The sequence below is a fragment of the Colobus angolensis genome, unplaced genomic scaffold (assembly GCF_000951035.1).
Source record: "Colobus angolensis palliatus isolate OR3802 unplaced genomic scaffold, Cang.pa_1.0 Scaffold328, whole genome shotgun sequence".
Lineage (NCBI taxonomy): Eukaryota > Metazoa > Chordata > Mammalia > Primates > Cercopithecidae > Colobus > Colobus angolensis.
The window spans coordinates 917,241-936,676 of record NW_012116577.1 but is presented as its reverse complement, the minus strand read 5'-3'; the positions used below and the strand labels follow the sequence as shown (position 1 = coordinate 936,676).

General features: G+C 38.4%; 1 protein-coding gene across 5 annotated transcripts in view; it reads right to left on the bottom strand.

Moving 5' to 3' along the window:
• Positions 1 to 19,436, bottom strand: part of ARHGAP24 (Rho GTPase activating protein 24) — a 539,142-nt gene that overhangs the window by 55,940 nt on the left and 463,766 nt on the right. For 4 of the 5 annotated variants that reach the window (XM_011951777.1, XM_011951776.1, XM_011951780.1 and 1 more), the window contains 2 exons: positions 18,373 to 18,495; positions 2,536 to 2,743 (listed from right to left, as the gene is read on the bottom strand). In XM_011951777.1, coding sequence (XP_011807167.1) covers positions 2,536 to 2,743; positions 18,373 to 18,495 — 331 coding nt within the window. Of the gene's footprint in view, positions 1 to 2,535; positions 2,744 to 13,882; positions 14,909 to 18,372; positions 18,496 to 19,436 lie in introns of those variants that run through there. The other variant, XM_011951779.1, reaches the window with a different exon arrangement.

Below are 19,436 nucleotides of genomic sequence, written 5' to 3'. Positions count from 1 at the left end.
TGCACTCCAGCCTGGGCAACAAGAGCGAAACTCCATCTCAAAAAAAAAAAAAAAACGAAGAAAAAAGAAAACTAAGCCATCTTTAATGATGATATTCATGTCATCATTCATAAAGTTCATCTTTATAAAGGCTTTCTTTTGCATTCTGATTTCATGATTTTCATAATTATAACTAAACTGTGCTTTGTTATTACCCACGGTCACAAGTTGGGTTTATATCCACAACTCATTGAATTTGTGTCTAGACATTTTTTTAAAAAGAGGCCTCAGACAAAGACTTCATGACTAAAACACCAGAGCAATGGCAACAAAACCCACATTTGACAAATGGGATCTAATTAAACTAAAGAGCTTTTGCACAGCAAAAGAAACTATCATCAGAGTGAACAGGCAACCTACAGAATGGGGGAAAATTTTTGCAATCTATCCATCTGACAAAGGGCTAATATCCAGAATCTACAAGGAACTTAAACAAATTTACAAGAAAAAAACAAATAATCCCATCAAAAAGTGGGTGAAGGAAATGAACAGACACTTCTCAAAAGAAGACATTTATGCGGCCAACAAACATATGAAAAAAAGCTCATCATCACTGGTCATTAAAGAAATGCAAATCAAAACCACAAGGAGATACCATCTCATGCCAGTTAGAATGATGATCATTAAAAAGTCAGGAAACAACAGGTGCTGGAGAGGATGCAGAGAAATAGGAACACTTTTACACTGTTGGTGGGTATGTAAATTAGCTCAACCATTGTGGAAGACCGTGTGGTGATTCCTCAAGGATCTAGAACCAGAAATACTATTTGACCCAGCAATCCCATTACTGGGTATATATACCTAAAGCATTATAAATCATTCTCCTATAAAGACATGCACACGTATGTTTATTGCAGCACTGTTCACAATAGCAAAGACTTGGAACCAACCCAAATGCCCATCAATGATAGACTGGATTAAGAAAATGTGGCACATGTACACCATGGAATACTATGCAGCCATAAAAAAGGATGAGTCCATGTCCTTTGCAGCGACATGGATGAAGCTGGAAACCGTCATTCTCAGCAAACTAACACAGGAACAGAAAACCAAACACCGCATGTTCTCACTCATAAGTGGGAGTTGTGCAATGAGAACACCTGCACACAGGGAGGGGAACATCACACACCCAGGGGCCTGTTGGGGGGTGCAGGGGCAAGGGGAGGGATAACATTAGGAGAAATGCCCAATATAGATGACAGGTTGATGGGTGCAGCAAACCACCACGGCACGTGTATACCTATGTAACAAACCCGCATGTTCTGCACGTGTATCCCAGAACTTAAAGTATAATAAAATTTAAAAAAGAGGCCCCAGAGAGAGCTGCCCTGTACTTTCCACCATCTGAGGGCACAGCGAAAAGGTACCATCTATGAACTGATACCAAGTCCTCATCAGACACGGATTTGCCAGTGCCTTGACTGTGAATTTTCAGAATCCAGAATTTTCAGAAATAAATTTTGTTTATAAACCACTCCATTTATGATATTTTGTTATGACGGCCTGAATGGACTAAGACAGTAGGCTATTTTTAATTTTCAAGTATCAGGATTACTCTTATTCAAAAATTCCAATGCTGAGAATTTATCCTAAGTAATCCAAAAATAGAAAGCATTTATGCAAATGTATATCCACTACAATAATATTTATAATAATGAAAATGTCATAATGTAAATGTCCAACAATATTGAAATAGTTGTGAATAATATACCTGTAGAGTGAAATATTAGATATTTAAAAAGAGACTTACAGAAGTTGTTAATGATAAAATGTTAAGTTAAAATATATTGGAATAAATGGGTATTTTTCAACTATTAATATGGAAACATTTCTGGTATATAACGTTGATAATATTAAGATGAAATTTTACTTTTTCTACTAAGCTTTTAAAAAGTAAAAAGAAGAAGATAATTCACAAAATATTAGCCATGGTTAACTCTTAATTTGTGAAGTTAGGAATGCTTTAAATTTTCTTTTCTGGGGCTGCCATTATTCTTTTATTTTCACCATGCTGTACTTCTCCTTGTTTCCCTGTAAAACTATTCTAGATTTAAGTAGAGTTAGATATTTAAAAATATAATGCTTTTGTTATTATTGAAATACTTATTTTAAATTACATTGCAAATATTTCAATCTCTACTCAGAATACTTTTATTGTTCCTTAATGGAAAGAATTTAAAAAAATTAAATGAGAAGAATCCTATTTTATAAGTTCACTTTTTCCAGTGCAAAAGTTTAATACAGTTTTACTTTGGTACCAAAGAAAAAGAACTAAAAAGAATGTTTTAAGATGGAAAGTATGGAAGAGAAAGATACCTAAGGTGCCAAATTTTTGACTTTGTAACTTAATAGAAACAATGCAAACTCCTGCAGGCAAATAATCTATGTTGCAAACTGTTGACACATCAATCAAGGTTATGCCTCCTCAGCTCACTGCATCCTGTCAGTTCAGTCTGAATTTCTCAGTGAAGACGGTTAGTAAAATTGTGACTCTACCTGTCAAATGATGGCTTCTCCCCACAGTCAAAGGCATCTTGGAGCTCCTTAACAAGATTAGCCTGGCCTGGCAGTCGAAAGAGACCCTCTTCTTTCAGCCCCCTTTGTCGGATAAAGTCCACGCACTGCTCCACCAACATCGGAGCCAGGCGGTTTCCGTATCTCTTCTCATAACGAACAGTATCCTCCAGTTTCTGTCCAAAAATGCCTAAAAATGTAAAGGATCACAGTGAACTTGAAAAATGTATCTCTTCCCACTTTGTTGTTGTTGTTGTTGTTTTAATTCAATATAACAGAAAAACAAAGGTTGGAATGCTAGCAAGCACTTAACATTCAGTATTTCACATTATTATACAATCAAATTCATTATATACAATTCCTCAAATGGTATGAATTTACCTTATGCTGCCCCTTTCTTGTATTCTATGTTTAGCCCAAAACCAAAATAGAAATACAGAATTTGAGATATCCATTTTGAAATAAGAAAAACTGTAATAAATGTAACTTGAGTTGGGGGTTTTCATTTATTTTTTTTTCCTTTTAGGAAAGAAATGGTATTCAATAGCTTAAAAGCAGAAATATGCTGCAGAAAACAGTCAAATTCTACCTTTATTACAGTTTTATATTTATGTCCAATTTGCACTTAAATCCTATTTCTTTTTTCCCCTTTTGTTTTTACTCAAGTTGTGATGCCATGACTGTAATCAAGGTGATAAAACCAGGAAAAGAAACCCTGAATTTTCTCCCATACAAAATATTTCAGACACTGTTTGCATGTCTTAAACTATTAACTTATTTGAAAGTGAAAAATTGAAATTTACAAAGCAGAGCATACTAAAAGTGGAGAAGTGGGGTCATAGTGACCTGCCCTAACAGGTAGAGTATTTTATCAAGTACATTGTTTAGAATTGGCAGTACATGGTGGCAGTGAAAAGCAGGCCAAGTTTTAGTTAGATTTATTAATGATTCTACAATACCTACAAACCATACATTCCTTGGTGTATACACCTGGGCCAAAAACAGCCACTATTTCATCCTCAGTACTTCACTAATTAAGAGATGATATTTTTGAAATATATTAATATTAGGTAGTAGCTTGGTAAAAATTATCAACCTATGAGAAAGAGGGGGGGAAACAGCCAAAGCAAATGTGACTCCAATGTTCCCAGATGGAATGAATGTCATGAAATTATTGTAATGGTCTAAGGAGTTTCATAAAAGGGGAAGAAAAGTAAGTGGTGCATGTTGAAATTAGGTAAGACTTCAGAATGTGTGGGGAATTATTTAACAGCCATTAAGTTAAGGATTTGACCATACCAACAGATGCTTTGCCCCTCCACCTGTAACATAATGTCTTTATGGATTCAGTAGTGCAAAATCGTCACATTTGAAGCAATAAAGAATTGTTACCAAAGAAAATATTCTTAGCTCAGGTAGAAACAATAACAGGAAACACAACTATTCTACAACTGGTATAAAATTTAGCACTAATGAAATACATATATTCCATTTAGGAAATAATGTTGAGTAACCTAATGTCAATATTCAAATGTATAAAGCAGAATTAGAAATAGTGTTTTCTAAGGGCAGTAAAGATTAGAGCAGACAACAGGTCTAGTTAGCTTGGTTTGTAGACTTTAGAACAAATAGTTCCTTGATAATCGTGTATCAAACATTATTTACCAACTCCAACAGACACTCACACCCCCTTCTCCCTTGACATTTCCATTGTAGAAGCTGGAAAATTAAATACTTCTTCCACTTCCCTTGCAGAGGGGTGGTCACGTGGCATAGTCCTAGTCAATAAGTATTCTTGTAGCCTTTAAGAAGACTCGCTCTTCTTGATGAAAAGGAAAAGCATCTGTAATTGTCAATCACTCCTTTTGCCTGTCTTCAACTTGGGCATGATACTGGCTCTTGTTATAATCATCTTTTGTCCATTAGGCAACATCACAAGGGAAGGGCTAAAAGATTAACAGACATGCTGAGGCTGAATTTATGGAACTACTGATCCAACACTGGCCGCACCTTTGTCCAGATAGCTTTTAATGTGAGAAAAACAAGCTGATGTGTTTTTAAGCCAGTTTTTTATTCCTTTAGCAAAACAAAATTCTAATCCATTCAATGGTAATAACAATGTTTGGAGATATTCTAGTGTTTTAATAATAAGGTTTACAAATTGGCTATGTTGGAGAATATGGACCCTTTCTGTGGAGAGCTTTGAAAACAAACGTTATGCTTATTTGCCTCTAATGTTTGAACTATATCCTGCTGAAATTAAGTAAATAACTTTTTAGAAGACTTACAGATCATTCAAGAAAATAATATGTTGACATTTGGAAATAAATTTTATGTATGCATGCTTTTTTTTTTTTTTTTTTTTTTTTTACTTTGGAGTTTTGCTTTGGATTGATAAATATATTACCTAAGGGTTCTCTCCAAATCCAACAGAAAATCTACTAAAGATGTTGCAATTCAATGACTCTGTGTGCTACAAACATGAACAAAACTTACAAAATTTGGGCTTATACAGTAATGAAAAACAGTCAAACATTCTTTTCTCAAAGCTTTCAGGAATTTTTTTCTTTTCCCAACAACTCAAGGAAGCAATAAAGAAAGGGGTGTTTTGCTTTAGACGTGTATTTGGTTTCCTTTTTACTTTCTTGTACATGCAGGTTTGCCTTTATAATAAAATAAGAATTTAAAACTATAGCAAGAAACTTAAATTCATTAAGTATTTATTATACTCTGAGTCCCTCACAATATTCTCTCATCTTTATAAGAAACACGTAAGGTAACTATCATTCTCCCTTTTTTACACGGAAAATTGGGGCTCAGAGAGATGAAACAATTTGTCTGAGGTTAGTTACAGAGCACTAAGTGGCAGAATGGAAGTCCACATTCAGATTTATTTAGCTTCAAAATCTTTGCTCATTCCTGAATATCAGTCCTTTTCCTATCTATTTAATCACAATCGTGAGTCCTCATTTTCTAGTAATTAAAAATATTAGTACACTCTACAACTGAGTAAAACCATCTACCTTTTTTGTGCTTTTAAAAAGTGATAATAGCTAAGCTGTACTTACATATGCCAGGCACGTTACAAGCAGTTTACCTGCATTTCTCTCATTTAAAATTCATAACACCTTGTGAGGCAGGCACCACCATTCCTTGCATTTTAAGGAGGAGGAGCCTGAAGCACAGAAAGGTCAAGTAACTTGCCAAATGTCACACAGCAGTAAATGGTGGAGCTAAGGCTTGTTTGAGGCAGTGGGATATCAGAGCCACTCAGTGTCTATTACACAATACTGTGTAGTATGCACAATGGCTGAAAACAGCAACGGAGGAAGACAGCTGCCATTTATTAGCTTTCTGACCTCAATTCCTCCCATCACATTAGGATCAATGATTTGTGCTGAGAAAATGTAAATTGGGAGTTGGGGGAGGTCAGAAATAAAAGAGAAGGAAAATACTCTGGAGCTTCAATGAGCATGCTGTCCCCCAAAGCAATTTCCTGTTTATAAAACTGGTGCCTTTAATATAGCAGTATAATATGTAAAAAAGTTTTAAAGCATGTAGACAACATGTATATATGGTTTAAAATCCCTGTTGGAAAATGCGTTTTCTGCTGTAGAACTGGTCTTGCAAAGAATGAGTAAAGAATTTTAATAGACGTATACTCCCCATTCTGTAGCACTGGAAATAGAGTGTGCCAAATATTTCTGGCTTAAAATGGTAGATGTGGATTGCCCTTCTGTATAAGAATGCTCCTTGGGAGGAAAGCTATTGATGGGAAAAAAATCATTAAAAAAAAAACAGATTTATTTAAAAATTTCCTTGAGGGAGCAGTGAAACTTCAAATTTTAAAATTAACACAAAAGCACAAAGGTCATGTGCTACCCCCAGCTAACAGCATGAAGAAAGGACACAGAGACTAGTAGATTATTAACAATACTCCCTGGGATGTGGGTCACGCGAACAGTTCCAGCTACATCCACTTAAACTCCCAGCAAGTTTTCACACACTCTGACAAAACCGTCCCCAGTATTTGTGGGCAGCGATGAATATCATGCCTACCTCTCCTCCATGTGAAAGTACATTGGTGTGTCATAAAACATCACCCAGGATGTGACTTTTCACTGGATTGAGAAAGTAAATCACACAGGTGAATTTATTATACTGGTAGGTGGTTGCTTCCAGTGGAAAAAGCAAGAGGGAAACCGCCACAGCCTTCAGGGTTTGTGAGGGTCCCCCTTTACATGTGATTTATAGAGCCAATAGCTAGAGGCTGCCTGTGAAGTGAGTGACTGTGATGCTATAAATACATTCATATTTCATTCTTCCTGAAAATAAATAAGCAAAGATGAATCTAAACCTTCTTCGACTCTGTGCCCTGTAACTACATATTCTCTTTGCTCCTCAATTCCCAGTGAAGTATGTGACTCTGTCTCCTTTTCATCATTTTCCATCCACTTTCTAACTTTTGCAATTTGGTATCTGACCCAGTTATAACAATAAAATGGCTTTTTCTACGGTCACCAATAACTTCCTAGTTGCCAAATCATTGACAGCCAAATTTGTTGTTTGTATTACTTCATGTCTCACTCCCTTTAAAATTGTCAGTCTCCTTCTTCCTGACACTTCACATGTTACATGATTTTTGCCTCTCAATGCCCTTCTCAGTCTCTTTCTTGACTATGCTAACTACTACACTCTAATAGTTGTCTGGGTTCTGTCCTCAGCTCCGTTTTTACTTAACCTGATACAGTTACTCTACTAGACTCCGCTTAATTTCACTACATATTAATTATTTTCAGGTTTGTATCTCAATTTGGGCTATTGCTATAATCTCCAGCATTGGATTTCTGGGTGCCCAGGAGAACTCTCAATAGGGATAGCTCAAACATTTTCAAATTCAAAATTTCTAAAGCTGAATAAGTCATCTCTTTTTAAGAACCTGTTCTGTGTCCTTTTATCCTAATTTTGGTTATCAGTACATACAAGCTATTCCCCCAAAACATTGAAGTGCCATCTGAGAATCAACCTACATTCCTCTTTCCTTCAAGCTACTCATTTAATCACCATGCTGATCGCCTCCAAGCTCCTTACCACTGCATTAGGTTAGATATTCAGTATTTCTTCTATGATTTTTTGAAGAGCAGAGTTCCCAATCCAGCCAAGTGCTGCCATGGTGGACTTCATAATATTTCAATTGGATCATGCCACTCTTCTGCTTCACCTCTTCCAATGGTGCCCACCGGCCTGTCTTTGCAACCACATTCCTTTTTATGAAATAAAGGCCCCACAAGCTGATCTCAGCCTCTTCATCCTCCATTCAGTCAACAATGTTTAGGTGGTATCCATTGTGTGCCAGGCACTGTAACATCTCCACTCTCATTTCTTTTGCTTCCTCACAAACAATATGCTCTCAAACTATGCTGAACTATGTATTGCTTGTCATGTCTTCATGCTTCCTTCTAGAAGGTAGGTCCTGCCTTTGTAAGTCAGCATAGGAAACCTTATCCTGTAAGAGTCAACTCATACATCTCCTGTGTCAAGTCTTTACTGACATTCCATTGCCTCATCCCCTACCCTAGACCCAAAGCTTGAAATGTTTCTTTATTCCTTAACATTTTGCATGGAAATTATTTATTTAGATGCCTAACCTGTGCTGGACTAGTAAAAAGAGGAGTTTACTTTTACATTTATTATAATGAAATAATTGTTTCACATTTATAATTATTATTATAAGTATTAGAAAGCAGTTACATACTGTATATCTATCCTATGAGTTTCAGAGAGGTTTAGGCAAGGTGCCACAGACACAAGGCCCACACTGGGATTGGTCCCAGGTGTAAAGGACTCCAAAGCTTTAATTCTATTTTACTATAGTCGAGGCCTTTTGTTTATGTCCCTGGAACTTATCAAGATGGGTGACACACAGATGCCCCATAAACATTTATGGAATAAATGCATGCATGGAAACAAAACACTTTACCTCCCCAAAATAGAAAATAAATGAATAATTTCAATGTCAAATGAAACTCATTGACAATTCTTGAGTTGTGCCATTAATTTTGGGTTCCTTATCCCTTCTTGTCTATAGATCACATACTCAGCCACAATGGGAATTTGCCTTGACTTATTCTCTGCTTACTGCAACTCTGCTAGCAGGATAAATCCTGGTATCACCAGGATGGCAAGAATTTTCCATTAAAATGAATATTCACCCATACTAAATGGGCAAATCAAAGTAAAATACATCCATTTTAGTACAGAACTAAGAAACAAAGCCAGGCAAAGCTTACTTCACTCTGTCACCAACTTTCTAAGTAGCCACAAAATATTATATAGATAGAAAGCCTTTACTCCAAGGAGCTCAAGGTCTATCATAACCAGTGAATGTTGGTAGAACCTTTACCCTTTTCAAGGTCAGAGAGGGGAAGGAAGGAAAATAATAAAGGCCAGGAAAGATTAAGAAAGTGTTAGAAGGTGTACATAGTGACCCAGTGGACTAGGTCTTTGACCAGTGGAGCAATTATAGACACTAGATTCCAAGTCAGGCAAGTTGCATCTATTTCTTTATTTGGCATTCACAGACATCCTACAAGGGGGTCCCTTTTCTACAAAGAGGGAAACAGATTTGAAGATGGTAGGTGACCTGTCTGAGGTCACACATCTAGAAAGTGGCAGATTTGGGATACAAACACAGCTCCATATTATTCTAAAAGTCTTTCATTTTTCACTATGTTATATTAATTCAATTCAAACATAATTTTTCCAAGGCATTCTCATCATTATCTTAGTATCACATAGGAGAAAATGTCTTTTTGTAACTTTCAAAGACCAAACCCGATTTCCTTTAGCTTATGTGAATCACTGGGTTTCCACAGGAGCCTGTGGTCAGCCTTTTGTTCAGGGGCACCTCCAACTTAATAGCTAATTTGGTGTATTGCTTATCACAAAGTAATTATTTATGGTTTGTTATTCCCAAGGAGTCTGTGAATTCATAGATTTGAGACAATCTGTTTGTTTACCTTCTCATTCCCAGCACCACTTGGTAGAGGCTCCATAAAACATTGATATATGAATTAATGAGCTAGTCATTTATACATATTTTAAAATTATATAGATTTGGATAGTGGTATTTTGTTGGACAAATTCATTTTCATAAATGTGATTACAACATATATAACATACAATACATTTTAAAGAGGATGTTGGTCTTGTCCACCACCACTGTAAAGACATTCTATTACCTATGGACTCGTGGGAATAGATAGATAGTAACACTGAACCTCACTGGTTTATAATCAATCTTGAACCCCTGATTGAACAGATCTATTGCCATTCTCCACTTTGGGAATAAACATGTGTGTGTGTGCATGTGTGTACACTACAAACGTGTATAAAGCACCTCAAGGTGGCTATGAGGATACAGTGGCCAAGAATGAGCATATGTAAAATATAAGAGCTATAGGCTGGGTGCAGTGGCTTGTGCCTATAATCCCAGCACTTTGGGAGGCCAAGGTGGTAGGATTACTTGAGGTCAGGAGTTTGAGACCAACCTGGCCAATGTGATGAAATCCCATCTCTACTAAAAATACAAAAATTAGCTGGGTATGGTGGTGGGTACCTGTAATCCCAGCTACTCAGGAGGCTGAGCTAGGAGAATCACTTGAACCCGGGAGGTGAAGGTTGCGGTTGCAGTGAACCAAGACTGCACCTCTGCACTCCAGCCTTGATGACAGAATGAGACTCTATCTCAAAACAAACAAACAAATAAATACAAATAAAATAAAACATAAGAGCTATAGAGTTAGGAGCATATAATTGTTCAACAGAGAAAGCTTGCTGAAGAAATTAGAGCCAGTGATGCCTTGAAGAGAGCATAAAGTTGGGACAGACAATGGGGAAGAAAGCATCAGAGCGGAGGAAACAAAGTGAAGAAACATGAAGAAGTGGTGTAGGACATGTGTTTAGGAGAAAGGATGAAACAGTCTGGGGAATTAGGGGGCTTATACTCCAGGGAATTGTTAGAATTTGTCAGAGGGCCTTTATAGTTACTTGAAATAGGACCTCCTCCTGTGAGCAATAGGGGATCATAAAAATCTTTTGAGCTGTGTAAAGTTGCTTGACAGCAGTGTTTTAGAAATACAGATAGGGAACTGTTTCACAAGATGGCTTGTGTGTTGTAGGAATTTGTGAAGAGTGCTGGGGGTGCACAGAGGTGAGGATGAATGCTGTCTTGAAAAGCTACTAGGTTAAAGTAAGTTGCATACACAGAGCAATAAAGGCACAAAGAGCGAAGGTGATGGAAATGGAAACGGAGTTTTCCATAAAGAAGAAACTATGGTACATGATCACTAAGCGTTTGCTGTGTAGGAAAAGCCACTGAGGACCTGATGATCACTTATCTCCAAGAAAGGAGCAGTTCATGGAAAAATCAAGATAGAGTCGGACTTTAAAAATCTAATTTAGCATCCTGGGATCACAATAATCAAGGAATCTAGCCTCTTATGACTAGACCCAAGTGCTCAGACTCTGGTATTATACATTCCCAGGTAATCAAAGGCTTGGTTATACTGCCAATAGTCTTATTATAGAGGGAAAGAAAAATTGTAGTTTCAAAATCAACAAGAGTAAAAAATTCACTTATAATCTTTATCTCAACAGAACATAAATTCAAAGCACTACAATCCCCAGTTTCCTGCCTAATAGATGTTTCTTGGTTCCTGGATTTTTCAAACCACTGGGAAATCATTTTCAGTGACCTTAATTAGTACCCAAACAAAGAGTGAGAGATGAAAGGGTAGCAAAGAACAGAAGAGATCTGGAAGAGAAAGGTGCTCTGAGAGGTGAGTTTCAGCTTGCACAACATGCAAGCTCTAATGTAACCAGGCCTCTGGAAACTTTTACTCAACTCCACACTTTATCCTGACAGCATTTCTAAAACCGCTAGAAATGCAGCATGCTGGCCTACTTTTGACAACACTAAAAAAAAAAAAAAAAAGAAAAAGGAAAAAAAACAAAAACAAAAACATGTTTTACATGTGGATCAGGAAAAGTAGCCACGTCAACAATTTTTTTGTTTTTTTTGTTTGTTTGTTTGTTTGTTTTAACCTCTGGGCATTTTTCCTGGCTTCCAACATTCTCCTTATTGCGTTCCTTAAAATGACTTAAGCTGATTCTCTCGGACAGGCTTGGGAGAGGAAGGCAGAAACCCAGGCCACTTCTTGAAACACTTGAGTACCCAGGAAATTAAATAAAGCACAAAAGAACACACTCTTCTTAAGGTGGCATGGTTTTAGGAACCCAGAATTGAGAGACGAGTTCATTCTTTTCAAGGTCAGACCTTCAATAAAGATGTAAAACCCCTGTGTGTCATGCTGCTGCTGCCCTGAGTGATGAGTGCAGCAGAGCAAGGTGGCGGCCGGTTGGGGCTGCAGCAGCTGAGCGCCTGTGCTCCCAGGGCCCCACTGCAGAACTGTGGGCACGAAGCCCTTGAACAGAGAGAGCCTGGAATGCAGCGGGCTCCAGAGAATGGAAAGGAAGCGTAAAACAGCTGAATGCTTCCTGCACCCCCTCTCCTTTCTCCTTTCGACAGAAAGCAGAATACAGCTTTGTAAATAAAAAAACTCTTCATCCTGGTTCAAATGCTGGACATTCCCCGAACTACTAAGGCTTTGCAGAGAAAAGGACAGCCTTTAAAAATAGCCCCCCAGGAGAGGATAGATGGAAGCTGTGCCTTACTGGGTGTTGGCCATTTGCCAGTCCATGGGACTGTTCTTCCCAGGCACTGCCTTCTCTGCTTGGTATTTAAGGAGAAAGGGAGGAAGGCATCGGGAACAGCAGTGTGTTCACAGGGATTCTACGGGAGACGGAAAGGTGGCAAAGAAAAAAAAAAAAAAAAAAAGAAAGTCATTTAAAGATAAAAATGTCATTTAAAGATACATTAATAATCCTCCAAACATCTGATGTTACAAATGAACAGCAGTAACTCCGAAAAGTTGTGTTTGGATAGAACCAGTTTAGTTTCTGATGGGCTGGGGAACTAGAAGAGGAAACTATCTTTTAAGCAATTAGTCCCTAAGCATTTAAAAATTTCTGTCATTGTTAATTTCTCTATCAATGATGCAATCCTACGGTATTCAGAAAATCCCTATAGACCTATAAAAATACGAGACATGCATCTCTCATTTAATTATCTTTGTGGATGAGATAGGAATGTAAATTAACACCTGAATTCCTTGCTGATAATATATGACAGTGATTGTCGCCACGTCTTAGGTACACAAAGAAAAACACTCTGCAGGAACAATAATTTCCTTAAAAAAAAAGTTTCCACCATATTTTGTAATTTTGATTTTTCTTATTTTTGTTTTACTTTTTGTTAGTTACTAAGTAGGGAAGACTAACAAATGGGTGGCAAATCAAAAAAAGGGTGTGGGGAGAAAAACAACCCTAGATGTCATTCAACTCAGGACCTGGCTAAATTATTAGTTTACTGTACATGTCATTAACATTATAATTACTTAGTTTCTATTTAAACAGCCATTCCACTTAATTGTCCTTATCTTAAAGCAAAAAGATATTTTTAAATATTTTGATCCATAAGCCTTTCCTGAAAACATTTTATTCTACCTATTTTGTATTCTCTAATTCCCCCAAAATAAGTCAATTCAGAAATGTCTTAGTTTCTTTTATTGATCGTAAGTTGTTCTATGTTCCCACCCCTGTTCCTGATAGTTCTTATCTTTGCCCTCTCCCAGAGCCGCCTTGCGATATATTTGAAAAGTCAGGGTGACTCCTATTCCCAGCAAATATTCATCAATATGGTTGAAAGCCTCTTGAAAATGGGTCAGCCCGGATAATTCGATTATCAAATTTTTCTCAACAGGGGAGGTGAGGCAAGCACAGGCAGCCAGAATCAAAACCAAGGTGACGGGGACACAGCACAGGGATTTGCGAGGGCCCTGTTTTGAGGGGTCAGAACGTGGTTGCTTGATTCGGGTCTAGGAAGGGCCCAAGATCACTCTGGTCCCTCCTCTGAGGACGGTCAGCCCAGCTTGCTTAGGACCCTGTCAGTCAAGGTATCCCCATAGGATCACTATTCTTTAAGCCCCACCTACCCCACCTATTCACAGACGATAATACACAGATTTAAATGAACCTCAGAAAATAAGTATAGACAAGCAAGGACACACACACAAATCACTGTTGTACAGTCCTAAGCGCTTGGTTTCCAAACTCCCATTTTATCTGAGCATAAACAGACCTTAAAACCTAAGAGAATATGAATATTATTTGTATTTATAAAAAGGACACAATCATATCATCTACCTACCTTTCCGAAAACTAAAACATCGTTTGATTCTTCTGTACGTAGTTTTAGGGATGAAAGGAGTTGAGGCTAAGGCACCAGCGGGGCGCCCCTCAGAATTCCAGTCTTCAGGCATCATACAGGCCCGAAGTTCCGAACCCGGTTTTGGCTTCCTTTAAAACCTGCCTCTGAGCGAAACCCCACAGTCACTCCTCATGCTTGTTTATTTGTTATTTTTGAAGTGCTGATTCCTAGAACTTGAAGGTTTTGATCATCCAGGTCCTGGCTTAGGGATAAGTTACCACCTCTCATTTATTCCTTTTTAGCAAAAAAACTTCCTTTTCTCTTGTCTAATCCAGGGAGTTTTTAAGGTATTTTTTTTTTTTTTTTTTTTTTTAGTTTCTGCAGACATTCCAAAATGTCACAGGAAAAGAACTGCAGCAAGCAAGCTACCATTCTCATTCGAACAGCAGGAATTGGTTTTTGTATTTTTTTGTTTTTATTAAGAACTGTCTTCTCAGCTGGACTGAGATTCCTCTGGAAAAGTCAGCAAATAGCCCTGTGCAAGAGGAAAGAGGAACAATGACAAAAAGGCCCCTGAGGAAAATTTCAGGACTGTCCTTGCTGGCTCCTTTCATCTGAGCAAGAGGGGAGGAAAATAATGGCACCTTCTCCAGAAAGCATTTCAGTGCATGATAGATTTCTTTCAAAGGACTCCCCTGCTCCTTTTATAGCACCCCTCATCCTTTGATGCTCTCTGCAGGCTTCTCCCCTTTCCTTTCTGTCTTCAAACTCCTGAGGGAATCACCACATCAGAACAGTCGAGTGCCCATTCCAAGAGGCTCCTTGGATCTGCAGGGGGAGGCAGCTTTGCAAGGAGCGTCGCCTCCCCCTCCTCTTGCTCCATCTCCCCTTTTCTCAATGAGAGCTGGGAGGGAGCTGGCAGGGCTGCAGTGGCTCCTCACCAAGGCTGTGTGGCTGCGGCTGCTTCCAGTGCCCGCCGGTCACATGCAGCAGGTGCAGTCACAACAGGATGAGGGGAGGAGGGAGAATGCCACGCTGCGGTGTGAACCCCTTTCTTTTTCTTTTGACTTTGTGTTGACTTCCCAGCTCTTGTCTTGTGTAACACTTTTACAGCTGGCTGGCTCAGCCCCTCCAGAAATCACAGGGCACCAAACCAACCTCCAGGAGGTAAACTTTTTGCCCCTTCACACCTGCATTTATTCTCTTCCCATACAAGTTTTACTTTTTTTCCAAATCATTTGTAAGTGAATTCATTTGTGAGCACTGATTTAACATGCATACCCTGAAAACGTATTTATACATGTGTATGTGTGTGCCCCTAAAACAGAAAAGTATTTAAAATCCAGTGGCAAAGAGTCTGTGGGTAAAGCTGCAAACACATCAACAAGTATTTGTGTGGGTGTATTTACACACACATATGTGTTTCTCCAGGCATGGTTTGCAAACCAATTCTGTTTTCAACATTCTTCCATGCTCTTGCACATACCTTCTGCACCCCAGCCCCCATGTCCACCAAGCCTCTCAGTCCTACTCACTGAACAATTTACTTGCTGGGTTAATCATTCATCCACCTGGCTGTTCCATGAACTGATTTGGATGTTAGTGCCTTAACCCCAACTGACCCCCAAGGCCACTGTGTTCCTTCCCAGACATTCAGCAGAAGCTTTACAATACCATGAGGAGTGTTAAAAAGGTTCTTCCATTAAAAACATCATTACTCTGACTAGCATGCCCATGTAGGTAATCTTTTGTCATTGAAAGGATTATTATTATTTAGTTCTGCCCTGTTGTTCAAATGGTATTTTACCTTCTGTGTCACAGCACACTGCTAAGAAAATAAAGAACCACAAAGTGTAACTCAGCACCACCAAGAGAAATAGTGCTGCCCTTCAAGCACTTCAGCCAACAGAAAAATCCACTGACCGGAGCACTGATCTACAAAGAACTCCTGTAATCACAGGATTTTGGAACTAGGAAGTGAAAGCATTTTTTTCCTCTAATTTTCTTATTTCACAAATGAGTAAAACCAAAGGTAAGGGAGGTAAAACTACACATCCAAGATTGTGCACTTGGTCTGTGACTAAGCAAGAACACGTTACCTCTTAATTAACTTCTGTTTGCCTACATGCCAATTGTTCATCGTAAGGATTATTAACAAATAGTATTCTTACTGCCTTGCTGGGTCTCTGAATCAACTCTTTTCATTAGGAGGCAGAAATATACGGGAAAGATCTGATTTTGGTAGTAGCTAACAATCAGAGCTAACAATCAGTAGCTAAGCAATCAGAGCTACAAGAACCACTGGGCTGGGCGCGATGGCTCACACCTGTAATCCCAGCACTCTGGGAGGCTGAGGCGGGTGGGTCACCTAAGGTCAGGAGGTTGAGACCAGCCTGGTCAACATGGTGAAACCCCATCGCCACTAAAAATACAAAAAAAATTAGCTGGGTGTAGTGGCAGGCGATTGTAATATCAGCTACTGGGGAGGCTGAGGCAGGAAAATCACTGGAACCAGGGAGGCAGATGTTGCAGTGAGCCGAGATTGTGCCATTGCACTCCAGCATGGGCAACAGAAGGAGACTTCGTCTCAAAACAAAAAATAAAAAACAACAAAAAAAATGAAAAACAAAATCACTATTAATGAATTATCACTCTCCTCAGATCTCAGATTCTGGACTAGACACTTTCATAAAAATTGCCTCAAAAACAATTGAACAGAAACCCAGTATAAAAATAAACAAGAAAGGAAGGGAGGGAAGGAGGGAAGGAGGGAAGGAGGAGGAAAGAAGGAAGGAAGGAAGGAAGGAAGGAAGGAAGGCAGGCAGGCAGGCATATCCAAATTGCCAATATTAGCTACTCTTGCACTTCGGGTCAGTTATTAAGTAAAACAAGATTTTCTTGAACACAAGCACTGTGATACTGTGACAGTCGATCTGATCACTGAGATGGCTACTAATGGGCAGCAGGTAGTGTGTGCAGTGTGAATGTACTGGACAATTGGACGATTCACATCCTGGGAAGGACAGCACGAGATTGCATCATGCTACTAAAAACAATGTGCGACTTAAATCTTAAGAATTGTTTGTTTCTGGAATTTTCCATTTAATATTTTCGGACTGCTGTTGACCAGTGGTAACTGAAACCATGGATAAAGGGGAACTCCTTACTGCGTAACTATGAGGAATCCTCTGCTAAGGTTCTGGAGTGGGGATTCAGCTGGTGTTTTCAAGTATTTTACATAGTCACTCGCTAGCCATTTTGGGTTATGAATAAGGTAACTGTATGTGTTGTCATCCAAACTCGAACACCGTGGGAGTGAAAGGTAGCAAGATCAGTAATTAGCCTGGGACAAAAGTTGTAAACTGCTCTTACTAAGGAAATTGGAATGAATGTCATCCTGGTTAGGAACCTTCCCTTTCCCTAACAGAAGATACTGTTAAAACATAGACACTTTACAAACACGTGCCGTTAATCTAGTAAAATATCATGTTTTCAATGAATCTTTACTATTTTAACTTCAACTTACCAACTTTTAAAACTAAACTTCTGAAGTTATTTTAAAATATAAAATGGTCAGTCAGCCTAAGAAGCATCTGATATGTTTAGAGATTAAAAAAAATCACTGTCTCAATTCAGGGTGCTGACAATATACAAAAGAATGGAAAATAAATATAAGGATTGTAATTGTTTATAAAGTGTAAATTTGACCTAATACAATTTATTTTTAACTACATCACCGTATAAAAATTAGGCATTATGTTCTTGGAAATATACTGTGGCTGTAGATAAATAATTTTGTGCTTTTTTTTGATCCATTTGCTCATTTTCATTAGATAAGTTTTCTGTTTATATGATTCTATTTTCTATTTTTTGGCATACCAAGATCACATCTTTAATCTTTTCTTCCTTTGTTTAGTTCTACTCATAGCATCTTTTTAGCTCATTCTTGACATGGTGCATTCTCAATCTGGTGTTAACTCAAACCTTTTAAAGACTTACTTTCAAATTTACAAACACTTAACTGATCTGAAGCATGTTTTTACTCCAATAATCATCAGATTATTATCAAAAGTTGTGGCATTCCTCTTTGATACAATTGAGCATTTGAGGGCTGGGATATCTTCCAGAACCACTCGTCATAAATTTCTCACTTCATGTCTGGATGTTCTTAACTAATCTAGCTTTACAGTGTGAATCCCATAACTGTGTATTGTTGGTAACATGGGAAAATGCAAAACTAAAAAAAAAACCACCCATTTTTATCATTCAACATATTCACAGAAGAAGGTTTGTCATTAATGATACATGATCTAAATTAAACCTGCAGGATTTTCAAAGATACATGTCTAAAAATAATGTTGAACAATTTACAATTTATTTTAACATTCACCCCCTTGAATACAGGAGCTAATAGCAGCATTAGCTGGGGGAATGGGATGAACAGGTTTGGTCTACCTTTCTGTTTTTCCATGATTTTAAAGTACACTCACCTCCTCCGAAAGGTCCCCATATGACTCGGCGGATGGACTTCACCCAGTCTTCCATATCATTCTGGGTGCTTGCCATGAGGAGGTAGCTCTCATGATTTGCTGTCATCCGATCTCGATCGCCTCCTGTGAAAACACAGTAACACATGCAGCTGAGGTTGCATCCAGAGATTCCTCATCATCAGCCTCCAGAGGAACCCCTGAAACAAAGACTATGCCTAAGACAGCCCGTGCTAAGTTCTACCCAATGAACTGGAATATTTACCATGGTTTCTGAGTGGAAAGAAAAATTTTAAAAAGGAGAGACTCTTATGTTTTCAGGAGAAAGCTGGAGAACAAATGTCATTTTCTAAACAAAGCCTGGGTTTTTTTGTCCTAGCAACAACCCATAGGTCTGCATTAATTCATAATCCAATCTGTTCACTCAAAGCTGCTGAACAGGGAGAAATAGCAAAAACAAAATGAAAGACAGAGAAGACGGAAAAGTGGGCCACAGAGCTTGGCCTTTCATTTGAAGCAAGCATGAAACAGTCTGAGCTCGGCATAGTGCACACACAGAGGCCACCAGGACATCGTGACTGGATATGGGAGTCAAAGGAAAGAGTAAAGAGCCACCTCTGCAACGACTTTGACCCAGAGGTTCTTCTTTATGCCTCTGTTCTGGAAGAGGAACCTCATCCCCTGAGATCACAACTTCAGGAAGGCAAACAAAGAGGAGGCAGGGAAGAAGAAGACATGCCTGGACAGTCACAAAGGCCAGATCAACACCCCCGATGGCCCTCGCACCTGAGGGTGAGCTTTAGGAAACTCTGGCAGTGCCTCTGCAAAACCTTGATGGTTTCTCTAGTATTTTTCCCCAAAGAACAACTCATGAACTTTAAAACCTTTATAATCTCTAATATCAACTTTGAAGTGCTAGACTTCCAAAGCATGTAATTGAATTTCTTAGAAGTCTTTTGTAGCGCATTTAAGTTTCCCCAGTGAGTTAATTTTCCCACTTACAAAACAGGGATAACCATATTTGACCTTGAGAGGTCTTGAGGCATGGTTTCGTTATACCTTTTATG